Source organism: Lacerta agilis, chromosome 8 (assembly GCF_009819535.1).
Source record: "Lacerta agilis isolate rLacAgi1 chromosome 8, rLacAgi1.pri, whole genome shotgun sequence".
Lineage (NCBI taxonomy): Eukaryota > Metazoa > Chordata > Lepidosauria > Squamata > Lacertidae > Lacerta > Lacerta agilis.
In genome coordinates this window covers 51404054-51422446 of record NC_046319.1, presented here as the reverse complement: position 1 = coordinate 51422446, position 18393 = coordinate 51404054, and the positions used below count along the sequence as shown (strand labels likewise).

At 48.5% G+C, this 18393-nt stretch overlaps 1 protein-coding gene across 5 annotated transcripts in view; it reads left to right on the top strand.

Annotated features, from left to right (window-relative positions):
* Positions 1–13735, top strand: part of WDR59 (WD repeat domain 59) — a 43963-nt gene extending 30228 nt beyond the window's left edge. For all 5 annotated transcript variants that reach the window (XM_033157423.1, XM_033157427.1, XM_033157424.1 and 2 more), the window contains 8 exons: positions 6501–6637; positions 7600–7681; positions 8034–8146; positions 9349–9487; positions 9585–9657; positions 10169–10292; positions 11767–11909; positions 12325–13735. In XM_033157423.1, coding sequence (XP_033013314.1) covers positions 6501–6637; positions 7600–7681; positions 8034–8146; positions 9349–9487; positions 9585–9657; positions 10169–10292; positions 11767–11909; positions 12325–12560 — 1047 coding nt within the window. In that variant the 3' untranslated portion in view covers positions 12561–13735. The remainder of the gene's footprint in view (positions 1–6500; positions 6638–7599; positions 7682–8033; positions 8147–9348; positions 9488–9584; positions 9658–10168; positions 10293–11766; positions 11910–12324) is intronic.
* Positions 13736–18393: the final 4658 nt, after the last annotated feature.

Below are 18393 nucleotides of genomic sequence, written 5' to 3'. Positions count from 1 at the left end.
CACCCCCACCCCACCCTGCTATGAAGTCCTCCATCTAAGCTACCATTGCCATTATTTGTGAGGAATGGGTCCTCCTTTGGGAGAAAAAGCCACTAAGCCTTTTGCAGTAGTATCAGTGCTGGAAGGAGTGGAACAATGTAATGCTGGAGCTATGACGTTGAAGGAGATGGAATTTATGGAAGGAGGACTCTGTACAATTTGGAATCATCTGAGGGGGGAAAGTGACATGCAATACTTTTGAAAAAAGGATGGAAATACAGGAAGTGGGAAATCAACTTTTTTCTACTGTAAATGACAAAGATGGAAGCCCATGGCCACAAGAAACGGAATTGGAAGATATGGATACATCTTTTGGGGCTTTGAATTAATGTCTCCATAATTTGTTGTCAAGTCCTGATAATACACAGAAGTGTAGCATAAGGCTGAGTCAGCAGTTAGACTCCCCAATAGACCCATCAAGTCAAAGCAAGTATTTAGCCTTCCCAAGTCTATGCTGCTAGTTCCATCCTTACCAGTACAGTACTTTAAGCAAGGTGGCAGCATCCTAGTTGCAACCAACATTGGGGGGTGACATCCCGCCAGGCCTCCTCTGGCCTCTCAAGATTGCGGGGAGGGGGCTGAGTCCCATCCCAGCAGTCATTGGGGGGAGCTATAGAGGCCTCAGCCCCTTAGAGTTTGCAGGCCTGGGCAGCAAGGAAATTGAGGGACATAATTTTTAATCAATTATGAATATTGTCTTATTAAATAAACACAGTGAAAAAACTAATGAGGAATAATGAATAAGGACTGAATGTTTTTTTTTTAAGATTAAAGCTTACTTATAATAATAACTGGACAAACTCTTTTGGAATTCCTGGATGGGAAGGAAAAGGAATGAACCTGTGGTGCCTGGATTTAAAATCAGGAAAACATCGGCTAGCAGAGGGAGGAATAACTGGACATTACTATGGATTGAACACTGAATTATTATGAGGAATTTTTGTTGACACAACTGAAAGATGGATAGTTGGAAGTCACCTTTACACACACACACACACACACACACACACACACACACACACTTATTATTCTTATCTCTCTGTCAGCTTCTTTCTTTGTTCTTTCTTGTTTTGTTTCTGTTTTTATCGTATGCTGAAAAATCTTAATAAAATTATATTTTTTAAAAAAGGAATGGATCCCCCTACCAGTCTCTCCTTCCACATCAAGCAATGGGCTTGGGTGGTGGTAGCAGAGAGCTGGCAGGAGAGTCTTTTTTTGCCCAGGGCCAGTTCAGCTGAGACTGTCTTGTGCTCTGGCTGATGGTGGTAGAGATAAGCACCTGCGGGGGGCTACCTTTTCATATCAGCCCCGGGGTGGGGGGCGTTAAGGGAAACAGTGTGGTATCCCACCCCCTTCCCCAAACATACCGTACATTGCATGCATCCAGAGCACATTCATAGTACAAGGTTAGCATGATTCAAGTGATAGTAGTGCCTCTTTGAGGTCTATATCTTCATCTGCATCAGTGATGGGGAGCCTTTGGCACTCTAGATGTTGTTGCACTCCAGTTCCCATCAGCCCCAGCCAGCATGGTCAGTGGTTGGGAATGGTGGAAATTGTAGTTCAGCAACATACTGGTAGTTCCATAGATTCTCTGGCCCTGACCTATGTGTCTGAAACTTGAAATGCAGCCAGAGATACCTGATGTGGTATAGTCTACTTCACCACTTAATTCTTGCTGAATGTGTGGACTAGGCCTAAACCTGCAGACCTGAATAAGTAACTCCAAGTTCTAGCTCTGCCATGGAGCAAAATGTTGCACCAGGTGGCAATTTGTGCACCTTATTTTTAAGAAGTGATGAGAACTCCTAATCAGTGCTGCTGCTAAGTTATTTGCATGGCAATGGTGGAGTCATGAAGCTCCATTGCATTGTGCTGAGGGAGAAGAAAACAATTTTTTTTTTTGTGCGCGCACATAGCTTCTAAACAGCAGATCAAGGCAAATGGTATCTGTATTCCTAGCATCAAAATGTGATAACCAACCAGCCATCCTGATTGATCGCTGTGTCTCGCGTCTCTTGTTTGCTGACTGTAGGTGATCAGGGCTTTGCTTTGGATACTGGGACGGAGAAAGCAGAGTATTGTGGGACCTCTGTCTCTTAACTGACTCTGCCTTCCCTTCACAGACCAGTTTGATTTAGGGGTGAGCTAACATTATTTGACATAACATGGGTGCAGTGCAGATTCTTAGTGAAAAGTAGCTTTTGAATTCCTGCCCGCTTGACATATCGGCTGAGGCTTCATCCATCTAATATGCTGCTAAAGGGAAGTGTACACAAGTTAACCAGAGGGTGGAAGGATTTCATAGCCCCACACCCTGCTGATTGTGCAAATATCCCAGCGGTTGCTACAAAGTGGTTGGTGGCTTATTCTTGGGCTTGCTTCATGTCTATATATCCATAACCAGTTGCCATGGCTCCTCTCTCCCTTCCCGTGTACTGGTGCAGACCATCAGCTAGTTGTGAGCTCGTTGAGTGCAGTTGCCGCTTTCATCCCCATCCCATGACATCCCTCTTGCTGATGCTTAGAAGTTGAGGAGGTTGCTTGGCCTGTTCATTCCCTCTGTGGTTCTTTTGCTCTGTCAAGTCACTGAGTGTGTATCTGTCCAAGCCTTTGCCAAGCTGGTGCCCTCCAGGTGTTTTGGACTGCTTGGGACTGCAACTCCCATCAGTATGTGTTGGTCAGGGCTGAAGGGAGTTACAGTCCAAAACACCTGGAGGGCTTGGCAAATGCTGATCTGGATTCCATTGATGAAATTGTCCTGAGAGCCAGTGTGGTGTAGTGGTTAAGAGCGGTAGTCTTGTAATCTGGTGAACCGGGATCGCGTCTCCACTCCTCCGCATGCAGCTTTCATATCTCCAATTTTCTTGAACAGATATCTGGTTTTTCCCATTCTGTTGTTTTCCTCTATTTCTTTGCATTGCTTGTTTAAGAAGGCCCTCTTGTCTCTCCTTGCTATTTTTTGGAAGTCTGCATTCAGTTTCCTGTATCTTTCACTATCTCCCTCACATTTTGCTTGGAAAATAGTGTTTGTGATGACCAGCTTGTTCTCTTGACAGAACTCTATTAGCCTTTGCCCTGCTTCATTTTGAACTCCAAGGTCAAACTTGCCAGTTGTTCCTTTCATCTCTTGACTCCTTACTTTAGCATTCCAACCCCCTATGAGAAGAACATCCTTCTTTGGTGTCATTTCTAGAAGGTGTTGTAAGTCTTCAAAGAATTGGTCAATTTCAGTTTCTTCAGCACCGGTGGTTGGTGCATAAACTTGGATTACTGTGATGTTAAAAGGTCTGCCTTGGATTCGTATTGAGATCATTCTATCATTTTTGAGATTGCATCCCAGTATAGCTTTCGCCACTCTTTTGTTGACTATGAGGGCCACTCCATTTCTTTTACAGGATTCTTGCCCACAGTAGTAGATATGATGGTCATCCGAACTGAATTCGTCCATTCCCGTCCATTTTAGTTCACTGATGCCCAGGATGTGAATATTTATTCTTGCCATCTCATCCAGCTTACCAAGGTTCATGATTCTTACATTCCAGGTTCCTATGCAATATTTTTCTTTACAGCATTGGACTTTCCTTTCACTTCCAGGCATATCCGCAACTGGATACTGGAGTGGCTTGCCAGTTCCTGCTCCAGGTGGATCATGTTTAGTCAAAACTCTCCACTATGACCTGTCCATCTTGGGTGGCCCTGCCCGGCATAGCTCATAGCTTCTCTGAGTTATTCAAGCCCCTTCGCCATGACAAGGCAGTGATCCATGAAGGAGGTGGGTGGGGTACCAGTGTTAAATCACCAGTAACAGCTAAGCCTTCTTAGCTGTTGAATGTTGGAACCATCACAAAATCAGGGAGTACCATGTTATGGTAGGATCTCAAAGGAACTGCTCCTGGTTTTGGTGCAAGACAGCCTAGCTGACCCCAGCCTAATCTTCCTTACATTTTGAGAAACTGAGTGCAGCAGTAGCTTGAAGGGGATGATTTTGAGTGGGAAAGTGGTACAGGGAAATCCCCCCCCCCACTGTGGTGATGATCCAGACCAGGACACTTGCTGCTGATGTGGTTAGTCATTAGCATGTTGTTCAAGAATGTTCAGAAACTCACATCTAGTTTGACCCTCATATTAAGCATACATTTTTCCTATCTCTTATGTCTGTGGAGACATATTTGAAATCGTGCCCTGTGGAATCTCTGACACCCAAGTGCAAGAGAAGGGGACAGGCAGACTTCAGAATAAAATGACTGAAAACAACCAGTCTTTATGTGTGAAATTTGCCTAGTTTGGAATAAGTTACAGAACCCTGCTTTTCTCTCTCTCTTTAGCATAGAGTAAACACAGGCCTTTGTGTTCACCTCTGCCTGAGCAAAGTGGCCTGGGGGACTCCCTGTTCAGCATGATCTCCAAGTCTCTCATTCCCAGTTTGTACTAATCCTCAATTTTTGTCTCCAAAGTGTATGTGTGGAATTGCAGGCTGTATAGTCTGCATGAGAAAGGACTCCTTGTGGGGGTTTAAAAATCTCTGCCCAGCCCCCACGAGGCACCAGTATGACTTTGCATGACTTTCCCCCTCTGAGATCATAGAGCCATAGCTGTCAACTTTCCCTTTTTTGTGGGAAATTCCCTTATTCCAGCGCTGTTTCCCACTGCAAAAAAGGGAAGTTTGACAGCTATGCATAGAGCCCCCTGGGCCTCTGGCTGCTCAGGGTGGGATTCCCACCCTGAGCAGCCAGAGGCCCAGGGGGCTCCATGGAAGCTTCCTCTGCAGATGTGTTGCTGTGCCAGTGCAGAGTTTGTCTCTTGAGTGTTCGCTTTCTCAGGGTCGTGGTCTCTCCTTCAGGCTTCAAATCCCAGATGTTTTTCTAACTCACTTCTGATCAGATATTGAGCGCTTTTTAAATAGCTGGCGAGAGGTGCATGAACTGGCTTTGTGCATTCCTCTGTGCACCCACCCACCTCCCTCCCTACACATTTCCCCCCTATAAATTCTTTTCTGCTCTGACAAACAGCTTTGGATGTTAATGGTTCGTGCAAATAGGGGAACTTCAAGGGAATTGCGCTTTTGTGTATTTGCACGTATTATTGCATCTGCAACAGGGACTTGCACGGGAGGAGGGATGGGAGGCAGGAATTCCCTCTGTTAGGTAGAGGTCACGTGTCATTTAATTCTGTGAGAGATGCACCAGGTCCCCACCTTGGATGTTAATGGCTTGATCACATGTAAGCACAGCTTGGTCAGTCTTGCCTCAGCCTTTTCAGCCAAAGTCCCTCTGAGAATGATCTTGGATTGGGAATGGGATCCATGCATACCCCTATAAGGCATTTATTGATAACACCTTGCAGATTAGTTACCTACTTTACTTTAGCATCATTAGCACATATAAACTGGTGTACACAAGACTCAGAGACCCAGAGAAGCCTCCAGCTCTTGTGGATGCAGTGAAAGCCCAATGACCTGCATGGCTGCTGGCACCTCATGGCTTCCATCTTTCCTGACTCTGCATGTGTTTCCCTTCCCCTTCATCCATTGGGCAGCCAGAAGGAAATCTAAGAACTAAATGGCCAAAGGAATGAGTGAAACATGGCCAAAGGAATGAGTGAAACCGTGGGCTTGAGCCAGTCTTCGTGGCTGTTAGCACAGGGCACAGTTAGTTTGCTTGCAGCCCATGCTCTTGATTTGAAAGTGAACGTTTCCTGTCCTTCTGGTACAGTGTTTCCTGCAGTGTGGCCTCTGCCAGGCTCATTTCCTCCAGCTGATTTGGACTCCAGCTCTCATGAAGCACAGCTGTGTTGGGAGCTGTATTTCTGGAGAGCACCAAATTGGCAAAGGCTGCTTTCGTGCCAGGCTGGCCATGCACCAGTACATCCTGCCTGCTCATGTGGCCACAACCACTTGGATTCTAGGAAGGTCTCCTTTTTCAAATCTTGCATTCTTTCACTCTCCATATGCCACATGGAACATAACTTCTACAGATTGGTGGCTGGGACTATGCCTTTCCCACCAAAGTTATGCAAGGATTAGCTCATTACTTCCATGGTAGAGCATCTGCTTTGCCTGCAAAAGGTCCCAGATTCAATCCCTAGCATCTCCTGGTAGGGCTGGAGGAGTTCTCTGTTTGAAACCCAGGAGAGCTTCTGCCCGGTCACATTAGCCAGATCAATGAAGAGCCTGACTCTGCATAAAGCAGTTTCTTATGATCCTGCTTTAGCTGCCTCTTCTCTAGGCTTTGGCCACTGAACCTGACAGACCTTCCTTCCTTCTGTTCTTGCTGCTGTCTTGACTGCCTTTTATGGAGTCTCCCTGTGTATTAGCTGCTCCTGTTTGCTTGGTTGGTCCTAAGGCAGAGCTTTCAGGGCCGTGGGCTGAATGTTCTCCTCCCAAAGCTTCCCTGCCTGCCCTCTGTCTGCAGTCTCTCTCCCTCATCACTGCTTCTAAAATGCTGCTCTGTCTACTGCAGAAATCCAGGAGATGGAAGAGCAGCAAGCGAGAGGGGATGGATGCTGCCAACCGGCCCATCAAAGCTGCCGGGAAAGTGATCATTCAGGATGTCTCTTGTCTGCTTCCTGTCCACAAATTACTAGGGGAGATGTACATGTGAGTACCTGGGCCACATGTGCAAGAAACTCTGTGTGGCAATTCAGTCTTGGGTACTGTTCTGGAGGACAGGTTAAGAACTCGGCCTGCGATCCTTGTTATCTATTCTGCACTTTCTGTTGCAGGCCTTCACCCTGTCAGAACAGAAAGTCTGTCCCTGGGCTGCCTACAATCCTAAATTCCTTCCTCCACTCCCACTCCCTCCCTTTTGCGGGCATGCAAATAGCCACTTGCCTGGTTGTCTGTGGTGAGCTAGGTTGCCCCCAGCTGACCAGGCAAATCCACATTCTCTCTTTTAGCCTTAACGAGCTGCTGGCTGTGATTCAGCTGTTGGGCCTTCTCTTCCTGGAAAGGGGAAAGCAGGAACCCTGAATCCACTTCCAGAGCTCAGTCTTTCATTCAAGGAATGCTGTGTCCTGGAGACAGTGCACTGGAGTTCACTCCTTCCAGCTTTCCAGCTACACTACTGTATAGCTCGGGGGGGGGGAAGAGGCAGCCTTGTATGCAGCTTCTGGCCTTTCTTTTTCTGTTACTCTGGCAGAGAGATCTTAGAGCCTAGTGACTGCTTTGTGCCCTGCTGTGTTTTCAAGCTAGGAAATGGCAACAGAGGGCTGAGGTGCCTTGAGTGCTGTGTCTCCACCTGTCCCTCACCCCCCCCCCCCCCGGTCTCAACAGAAGAGGAAGGGAAGCTGCAGAGCTGGCCTCAAGTGTTTTTGTCTGGTTGGAATCTGTCTTTGAATTGTTAAAATGCTTCTTGCTTGTTGGGTGGTGGTGGTGGGCTTCAGAAGCCTCTCTGGCCTTAACCCACCACCAGCCTTCAATTCCAGTAAGACTGCCTGTGAGGGAATGCAGTTCTCTGGCTGAAAATGATCCCCCCACTCCTGCTTTACATGAAATATGGCCAAGCCTTTGAGAGTGATGTCTCCCCCACTTGTGCATCACCTGCTATTCTTGTCCTTCAGACTGAACGTGACTGACATCCAGGAGACCTGTCAGAAGAATGCTGCCTCGGCCCTGACTGTGGGACGCAAGGATCTCTTGCAGGTACTCTTGCTAGCCCAGCGAGGCATCTCCCATCACTCCGCAATACTGTCTGGGGAGCATCTTGACTTGGGAGCAGCAGAGAGCAGCCCCTCCAGCCTTTTCAGCCTGAGCTTTTTACTCTCTTCTTTGTTGCTCAGCTACTTGTCTTCTTCTTACCCCCCCCCCCCTGTTCTAGTGATCCCGTCTCTTCTATAGGTGGAATTACATCATCCATGCAACATGGGGCTATGGCTTTCAGCAGGAACCGGGAGGTTCTTTCTTCCCTACAGTGTTACTGCTTACTTTGTGGGCTGCACAGCAAAGGCATCTGTTTGTGTGTGTGTGCCCCCATCATCTGCTCCTTCTCTTCCAGGTCTGGTCACTGGCCACAGTAGCAACTGACCTCTGCCTCGGCCCAAACTCTGACCCAGACTTGGAGACCCCCTGGGCCCAGCATCCATTCGGCCGCCAGCTCCTGGATTCTCTGTAAGCAGCTGGAATAGGAATCGGGGAGGGTGGGGGAGAGGCGAGAACCTGAAGGCTTAAACAAAACAGTGCCCTTTGTTTTCTATCTGTTTTTTTGGGGGGGAGGGGTGTTGAGTGGTTGGTCACCTATAAAAGTAGGTGTCAACAGTTTGGGGATCATTGAGGTCATCAGGAATCTGTGCTTGGCTACAGCTCCCTCAGCCCTAGCTAACATGTGCTGTTAATCCCATAAGTATTATGTTGTGATGTAAATAAATCCTATCGGTCTGCCCTGAATATTTTTCCAATTGGTTTCATTGGATGTCTCTCAGTTCTCCTATTGAGAGTTATTTTGCTATGCCATGCAACACTTCATTATCCTCTGTCACAGCTGGGTGGGGAATCTGTGGTCTCCCAGATGCAGGGAGACTCCAGTTCCCATCACCCGTGATCATTGGCCATGCTGGCTGGGGCTGATGGGATTTGTAGTCCAACAACTTCAGGAGGGCCACATGTTCCCAATCCCTTCATCTGCGGTGTCCCTTGTCAGTCATATTTTCTTCTCAATTAAAAGTACCCACTCACAAAAAATTATTTAGCTTTTTGTTATTGCTGAAGCACCGGTGTGTTCCTTTTCAAATCGTAGATCATCCAGGATCTCATTGGATGGTGCTTATGTTCCCCAAGGCTCCCCAGCCCATCTTCTTTTGCAAATATGGAGACTTATAAAACCATAGAGACTTGAGGGGGGGAGTGTGTCTCTCAGTCAGGCAGTGTTTGTGGAGTTTTTTGTCTTTGTTTTAGTCCAAGCTTTGTATACTTTGCAAAGTGAATCTGAAATTGGGCACAAAAATTCAGCACCCTGCTTCTCTCACCTTTTCCTTTGCAAATGAAAGCAAAAACAAGTGCAGACCCTTTTTTGTTACAAAGAAAAACCCAAGAAACATTGGGAAGTATGAAGAATGTGAAATCCCCTAACCTGCTGGTGGTAATGCTAAGCAGGAATTCTGCTTTGGAGCAATTGTTTGCCTCCTCTTTAGTTTTGTTGAGGGCAAAGCAAATAATGGTTTATATCTACTTGACATTTTCCTCTAAGGTGTTGGGTTGCCAAATCTGAATTATTATTTTCTTTTGGGGCCAGGTGACCCCCATCTCTGCTTTAAGCCTTGTGTACGTGAGTGGCCATTGGTCTACCCAGTCTTCTCTTTCCCTCCCCTTCCTAGGGTGGCCCACTATTGCCAGCTCCATGATGTGCAGACTCTGGCCATGCTGTGCAGCGTCTTTGAAGCCCAGTCCAGGCCACAGGGAGCCCTGATTCCTGTTGGATTCTTTCCTCAACGCTCCTCCAGCCACAGCCGATATGTACGGGTAGACTCTTCCTCTGACTGCTTTCCCAAAAGGACCAGTCAAGGTCTGTTCTTCTGGCAATGCAACTTCTCTCTTGTCTCTCTCCCAACAGCCTAGCTTTACCTCCTCTGGCTCCTGTTCCAGCATGTCAGACCCTGGACTCAACACCAGCAGCTGGAACATAGGTGAGTGCACTGATGTCAGCTCTGAAATATCTAGTAGGAAGAGATTTTGGCATCTTGGAAGATCACCTCCCAGCCCTCTTTGTTCAGATAATTAAAAGAAAGCATAAGTTTTTATATCTGGGTCTTTTCCTTTGTACTTTGGGGACTTAATAATTGTGAGCCACTTTGAGAACCCAGATTGCATTACAAGTGGGATTTTAAAATAAAAAAATATTTTAAAAAAATAAATTTGGGTTGTCACTTGGCAAATCTGCTTGCAAAAGGGCAATTGAACACAATTGTGCAAAGCACTTTCCATTGACTACCCAAGCCCAGCTCTTGGGCAACTTGGCCTCAATTCACAATGAGAGGCAGTGACTGGCCCAAAGCGACCCAGTGAGCTACATGGCTGCATGGGGTTCGAACCCTGGTCTCTTAGGTCCTAGTCCAAAACTCCATCTCCACCAGCACAGCCCTCTGTGAGCTGCCACCATCTTGTAAGGTCTTCTATCCACCCCTTGACCTCTTGCAGCCAGCAAAGAATTGGACCACATACCAACCTGGGGCGAGTCTTCACCTGATGACTTACGCTTTGGGAACTTGGCATTCGCTGACCACCGGGATCGCGAGAAGGATCAGCATGACAAGAACAAAAGGTACAGAAGGGTGATCAGGCATGGGAGGGAGGGAGGCAGAAAACTTTCTGGTGTCCTTGGTTGAATGTGATGCCACAAGGGAGGTGAACCGAGCTTCAAATCAACTGCATTCCCATTGTCTCTGCATTCCCATTTTTTGAGCATTTCCTGTTCCCTCCTAGAGTGCAGTTAGGCTGAGGCAGGGGTGCAAAGTGGGGAACCTTTGCAACTCCAGGCTAGCTCTTGGTTTAACTGGGAAGTGCAGCTGAGCCGGCAGGTCGTTTTGGTCTGCCAGGGAGCTGGAATATCAACACACACATTTATTTTTGAGGTCCTCATGTTTTCACTTCTTTTTAAATCTTCCACGCCAATCTCCCACAAACAATATTATTCAAGTTTTAAGTTATCCTTCCTCAAGCTGCACCCAAGGCAGCACTTGGAGAGCATGAACTTGGGCATGGGTGTAGCCATGATTGTTGTGGGGGGGTGGCTTTTGTTAAGGAAGCAGAACCTCAGATATTGATTGATTTTGATTGATTGGGGGGCAGCTGCCGCTCTGGCTCCCTCCCTGGCTACGCCCATCAGCTTGGGAAAGTCTGTTTTAAATGCTGATGTTTGTGCAGTTTTCTCTTTGGAAGGATCTTGCCAAACCTGAGGAGGGAAAGCCCTGGTGCTCGCCTCCTCCACACTGATACAGCTGGTGGCCAGCACTGTGCTCCTTGAATGCTGTGTCTATTACATTATTCAGCTGTACAGTTTTATATTTTTGCAAACTATTGCCAAGATAAAAATTTCTCTCTACATTACATGAACATGCGTGCTCAATCATTCTCCTCCGCCTCTTCCTCCCAACTTTAGAAAGTTTTATTCTTTGTGAAAGTGCTAGAATCTGAGCCTCTTTTCTTAACTGTTTGACCTTCAGAGGCACATACAGTAGAACCTCAGTTTTCGAGCATCTCGGAAGCCGAACAATTTGGAATTGGAACGCCGAAAACCAGGAAATAATTGCTTCCGTTTTTGAACGTGCCTCGGAAGTTGAACAGCTTCCGAGGTGCGTTTCCCCAATTTTCCAATTGATTGTGCCGACTACCCATTGATCCTTGGTTTTTGAATGTTTTGGAAGTTGAACAGTCTTCCGGAATAGATTACGTTTGAAAACCGAGGTTCCACTGTACTATGATAATACTGCATACTACAATCATACAAAACTGAGAAGAATAAAAAGCAGCAGTATGAAGCAAAGCCCATCTAGGTAACTTGGAATGTACAGAAAAACCTACATAAACAAAAAACAAAATCGGATAGGTCCCTGCCCCTAAGAGCACACAATCTGAATTTTATTTGGAGGGCGGGGACAAAGGGAAGAGAGGTGCAGAGGTGGTGTCATGCAGTGACTGTGAGTAAATGCCAGCCTTTGATGGCGTGGGACAAAGGCGCTTGGGTGCCCTTTGGCTTCATTGTATGTGGAGATGAGGACTCTGGGATCTTTCTCCAGGCTTCTGGACCCAGCCAACACCCAGCAGTTTGATGACTTTAAGAAGTGCTACGGAGAAATCCTTTACCGCTGGGGCCTGCGAGAGAAGCGGGCGGAAGTTCTCAAGTTTGTCTCTTGCCCCCCTGACCCGCACAAGGGGATTGGTGAGTGGAAACCTCGATGGAGGAACTGTAACACTCAGTGGAAAAGTAGATGCTGTGCGTGCAAGAAGGTCCTGGGTTTCCTTCCCACAGAAATTGTCTTTGGAGTGGGTAGTTCAGGCCTCTCTCTTTCCTCTTTCCCTCCTACAAAATTGATCCATGGGAGCAGACAGTCTTTCTACTTTGGTTAATGGGATATTTGCCGGAGGGGGCTTTTTAGCTGCTTCTTTTAAGATGCCCTCTGGCAGAATGAAAAGAAGGCAAAACCAAAGAGCCCACGGTGGTGGTGTTAGTAACATGCTGACTTCCAGATCCTAGCTTTCTGATATGCCAGTCTTTCCCCTGTGGGTGCAGCCTTGCTTACAAGAGCCCCTCCAATGACTTCTCCACTTCTTCTCCTTTCTTTCTCTCCTTGCAGAGTTTGGGGTCTACTGCAGCCACTGCCGCAGCGAAGTGCGTGGCGTTCAGTGTGCCCTCTGCAAGGGCTTTGCGTTCCAGTGTGCCATCTGCCACGTAGCAGTCCGAGGCTCTTCCAACTTCTGCCTGACCTGCGGGCACGGAGGACACACCAGCCACATGATGGAGTGGTTCCGCACTCAGGAAGTGTGTCCCACAGGCTGTGGGTGCCACTGCTTGCTGGAGAGCACTTTCTGACCAAGCATCGCTGGAGCCTGAATTTGGCCACGCGTGGTCTCCGTTGGGCCACTCTTGGGAAGCAGAGAGGCTGCTGTCTTCCCATGTTGCTTTCAGGAGGGGTGGCCAGTTGTCTTAGTTGCTGATGGGTTGATGCAGCACTCTGCCAGCAGATGTTTGGGTGGGATGGCTTGTGGTCCATGAGCGAGCATCTCATAAGCTCCTGGAGGGCTTCCTGCTTCAGCAGAGTATCTTCCCTAAAGTGCAGGGAAAGAGTCTGTTATTTGCAAAAGACAATCATTGGAGAGGGATGGAGGGATTACAGGCTTTGCAGTCAGCCTGGAGATGAGGAACAAATCAAATGCATTGGCTGGATACTTGAGAAATTTCCAGCACAACTGTGTTGTGATCCATTTCCCCCTGAACTACGATTCCTTGCCTTCATGAAGCTCCCTGTACTACACAAACAGAAGTATTGAAGTTAGCAGAGAGAGAAAGAGCTTCGTATACATACAAGGGGGAAGATGCACAAACCTTGACAGGCTGAAGAGTCCCTTGTGCACAGTGCAGCATAATCATTTCCATGAGCATCGAACAGAAAGCTCTCAACTGGATTTCTTCTCTCTCTCTCTCTCTCTCTCTCTCTCTCCATCTGAGAATTGGGCATGGCTTCATTTCCAGAGATGGGTGGGCCAGTTTGATTCTGTCCTTTCCCCCTCCTTTTCGTTTTATAAAAGGCTATTACTTCTGGGCCTACCTCAGTGACCTTTTTGCTTGGCTGTGCCTCTTGCACTCCTCTGAGGACCCATTGCAGGACTGGAGTTAACGGCCTGCCAATTCTGGTGGTGGATTCTGTAAGGCCAAGAGGGTCTAAGAACAGCTGCAAGGAGCAGCACCAGCCATCGACTTTGCAGTAGTGATTTCAGGACTCAAAGATCAGTATTTTTTCTTGCCAAAATGCATTCCGGCCCAAAGGGAAGGGCGAAGGAAGAGGCTCCCCTCTGGCCAGCAGGTGCCCAGTTTCCTTGGCGGATGGAAATGGGAGCCCGAGTGGAGTTCTTCTGTCTGAGCTTGGACCGTCAGGCTAGCTGAGCCCACTTAGTGTGTGGACACTCCCTACATGGTTCTTTTCCAGCCTTGTAGTTCAGGAAGTGTATTTGTGTATATTCTGTAATAAAATGAGAACATTTTATAAAGCTGTCTTGCTCTGTCATCACTGCTCGCAAGTCGTCGTCTTGCACTCAGTGAATTCTCATATTTCTGCTTTGTGGTGGATTTCTCTGTGCTGCCTTTATTATTGAGCTGCCAAATGCATGGCATTGTGCTAAAAAAGTATTGTAAATTAGGCTGAGGAGGGCAACTTGCCCATGGCAGGCCTGATGTTCTTGCTAGGTGCCTGTTACATCATCATGGCAGCTTAACCAAGATTGTGGAAGGCTTTTATACAAGAACTAGTAACAGCCAGTTTCAGTTTACAGGAGCTTCCTGCCTATTACATTCCTATGCATGGCTCAATTCACACAAAACATGAAGTCCAACTACCACTTAGCATGAACACATGAGCATGCCAGCTCCTTTGCTCCTCCAATCCTGCTGTAAACTAAGCCACAGTTTGGCTTTCTTTGTCATTTGAACCTGAGCTTGTGATTTTGTCTCCAGACAAACTAATCAAAGTTTGTCCCTAGGTTTACAGGTAATGGTTTGTTTAGAGAAGACAAATCATGATGCCTGTTTTCAGATTACATGCAAAGCCAAAGCAGCTTACAGCAGCAAAGGCCATATGATCCTGCGTTTGTGTGTGAAGCTATGGTTTGGCTTCGAGTTATTTGCAGACTGGATCTGTGCATGTCCATTCCTGCTCCCAAATTGACAGTTACTATTTTTGTGTGTGGATAAGTATATTTCCTGTGACTTGGCATCACCTCAGGCGGGAACCTAAAAATGGGTTCCGTATAGAAACCCAGAGTTTGGTGTTAGCCATTTTAACCTCATTTGTATTATTTGTGCGGCTCAAGTCTTCTCCTGGGCTGAGCTCTTGCAGGGTGTCCCTTTCCCCCTCCTCCCTTAAGTGCTGACTCTAGTTTGGCTGCATGCAGCGCTCTCTCTTGGCTGTCCTCATGTAGGTGGCTGCGCTGTCAGTGGTACCAGATACTGAACCTTGCAGGACATTCTGTGGAGGCATTTGTGCTGCCTGTGCTGGGCCTCATGCCTCCAGGCCTCATCCAAAGAGACAGTGTGTCACTGCTTTGCCCTCTTTTTGGACAAGACCCAGAAGAGTGTGTTGCACGTCTCTCACACTTCTTTGAAACCCCCAACACAGCTCAAAGAGGAGCGGGGATCTCTGAACCTTCTGTGTGTGCTACTGGGCTTTGCATCAAATGTCAGCTGTTCCTGTCACCACCGGGTGGCAGCAGCAAACCACCCAAGAAGAAACACTTGCTCCCAAATTGCTGCTGGTCTGTGGGCAACTGGATTTTGGTCACACTTGTCGTTCCAAGTGAGGGAGTATTGCTGATACTTTGTGTGTGTCCGGAGAAGATAGGATTGCAGATCTGGCTGCTCTGCTCCAAGGATGGCACACACTTTAAAAAAAATGTTGGCTTTCCCTGGGTTTTTCGCACTGGCCAAGAGGCAGGAATGCCAGGGTGCTCCAGTAAGTAGGCAACTGGAGATGCCATGGGGATTTGGGTTACATGCCTTGCTGGTTTCCATGTATCTTAACGGTCTGGAAAAGGGACTGAGCTGAAGGGATCTCTCTGCATTGTGCATCTGTGAGTGCTCGTGTCACAGAGGCATCAACAGGTGCTTGACAAGGGTGATGAGTGAGGCTGATGCTCAGGGGTGATTGATGTGGATCCGGCTGAGTGAGAGCAACTGGTAGGATAGTTTATATTGATTCCTGCATTGCAGGATGGCCCTCTGGGTCCCTTCCAAGTCCACAGTTTGATGATTCTATGAGCTAGAATCTCTAAGCCAGCAAGGGATTTGGGCTCACTAGTGATTCTGGAAGTATCTTCAGCCTCTACGCCCAGGACTCACATGCCCCTCCCCCAAAATCTGAGCTATAGTAACTCAGATATTGGTTTGCACCCCCTGGGGCTGATGGGACTTGTAGTCCAAAGCATCCAGAGGGCAGTAGGTTGGCGAAGGCCGGCCTTGCATAACGTAAGTCTGGATGACGTCCCCACCTATATTGCCAACTGAAGACTATCCCCCCCCCCACCAGAACACATCCCCCCCTTTGTATTGGGGAACCAGAAAACATGCCTTCTATTTTGCAGTGTCTTAGCTGGTCCTGCTATAAGGTATCACACCAATCTGCCTGGCTGGGAGCGTCACAGTTTTATGACATTGGGGAAAACATGGTTATGTGTTCATATCTGAGTGGTGAAGAGATTGAGGATAAATGGGCAGGATCTGTCACCCTTTCCTTCCCTCCCAAACATGCATCACCCATGGTGGCTCCTGGCACAGAACAACACATTCACTTAGAGCAGCTGTTAGAGACTCAACCTTTATTTCCTGCATCTGCATGGGTAAATTTATTTACTCCATTTCTTTCATTCTAAATGGGAAATGCTGGGGGTGGGGGTGGGTTTAGCCTTCATTTTCTTGCTGGCTGCAGCAGTAGCTGCATGTTCTTGCTGAACACCACACCCCTCTTGCCCACACTACAAACAAGGCAGGGTGTGTGGGGTCTGCATTGCAGGGTCACAGCCAGGGTCTTGCAGGTGCCACAGGACTTCCTGTTTGTTTGCTGTCCTGAATGTAACCTCACCAATATTATTGGGGGGGGAATGGAAGGAGGTAATGCAGGCAGAAGGATGTCGAGGTCATTCTCTTGCAGGTTGGCCTCTGGGCTGTCTTGGCTCTTCACCCGACACAAGGTGGACCAGAATTGCGTCTTGAATGGAAGCAGGACAGGCAGTGCTGGTCCGAAGTCCGGGACTGCTGTGATTCCATGGAAGAGCTGCTTGAACGGCTCCTGGAAGGCAAGCAAGGCAGTTGTGTTGGAAGCCTGCAGGCACAGCTGGGCAAACTAGCGTAGGATTCCTGGGCATCGGGTGCAATAAGACATTGTCCTTTCCACCAGACACTTGATGCTATCTTTGGGAAAGGAGCCTTGGGCATGGTATTTAATGACCCCTACGTGGTGGCCAGGTTTGCCTCTTTTTCTTATAGCAGTAGTCCAACAAAAACTTGGAAGGCCACCAGTTCCCCATCTCTAGGCTGAGGCTTCTATTCCTTTACAGCAGCTGCACCATAGGCACAACTCCAGCAATTGCCATATTTCTCATCATCACCACTCCATACCGGAATGAGCCAAATCACTTTAAAGAGGCAGGAGAGCTCTGCCATAAGAGACTAGCAGCTTCAGATGTGAGTGGATGCATCTAGTTTAATTTCTTGCAGCCTGTATTTCAACTTACCGGTACTGGAAAGGCAGGGAAAACTGTAGGAGTGGGAGAGCTGTTGTACCCATTGTTTTGTTGTCTAATAAATAAAACAACCGCCTTTCCCCATAAAGGTGAACTCAGGGCCGTCTTAAGGAGATCGGCCGCTGTTGCGCAGTGATCCCTCCGGCGCACCGCCTCTCCGCTGCCTCCCTCTCGCGCTTGCCACCCCTTGGGAGGGGGGGTGGGCGAGCAGGGGGTGAGGGGCGTGGTGCTGGAGCGGCGCGGGGCTCTGCGCACCCTTCCAGTGCTCCTGGGACGGGAGGCGAGGGCGGCCGGCTCGCAGCCCGCCGGGGATCGGCATGGGCGGCAGCGGCTGCGCCCAGCCGACAGCCCGCCCTTGGGGGTGGGGCGGGTTGGGGAGGGGGGTGGCCGTTATGCTGGTGGGCTCGATCCTTCCGGCGCCCCCATGCGTCCGGGGCGTCCGGGGGAGAGCGCTGGCGGCGCCAGCACCCGGCCACCTGTGGGGGCGGGGGGGGAGGCTGCCGGCGGGGCCACACTACTCCCCCCCTGCTCGCTGCGCTCGAAGACGTTGCTGTGCCGCCGGCGCCCACCCGCCCATGGGGTCGGGTTGGGGAGGGGGTGCCCGGTATGCCGGCGGGCTCGTGGGGGCGCCCCTGGGGGCCCGGCGCCCTGGTGCACCGCGCCACCAGCCCAAATGGACGAGACGGCCCTGGGTGAACTCAAAGCAACAAGGACCTGGGAGACCAGGGTTCAAATCCTCACTTGGCTACAAAGCCCATTGGGTGCCCTCGGGGCAGTCACTGCCTCTCAGCCTAACCTACCTCACAGGGCTGTGGTGAGGATAAAATGGAGAAGAAAAGTAAGTACACCCCTTTGAGCCTTTTGGAGGAAACGGTAGGATATAAATGCAAATAAACAAATAAAATACAGAAACAAACCTTGAAAAACAAGTGTAAAAACATTATAAAATGCACACCAGTAGCTCATTCTCTGTCGTCGTCCCCCTCTCTCTCTCCCCCCCCCCCAGAGAGAGAGAGAGAGAGAATGAGTAGTTTTCCTAGCATTTAAGGAGTTGTCCAAGCATTTAAGCAGTTTCTCCCCTATATGGATACTTCAATGTCCCCTATAATGAGCTCCCTGGCTGAACTTAATTCCAAACACCACCCTTTTTTTTTTTTTGCTTCTTTGTCTTCTGTGCTGTGAGATGTCTTCAGTCACTGCTATCAGGTTGGTTTCCTAAGCAGTTTATGAAATGGCTCCATGCTAGGGCTGAAGCCTAGGCCTGCTGCAGATTTTTTTCGTGGATCTGGGGGGCGGAGGGTAAGGAGTTTTGGGGCTGGACTAAACTGAATCAGAAAGTGCGCAGTTACGGCAGTCTGTTGGTGCCACCCAGCTCCACTTCCCCATTCAGATTCCAGGCCAAGGGCTGAATGAGG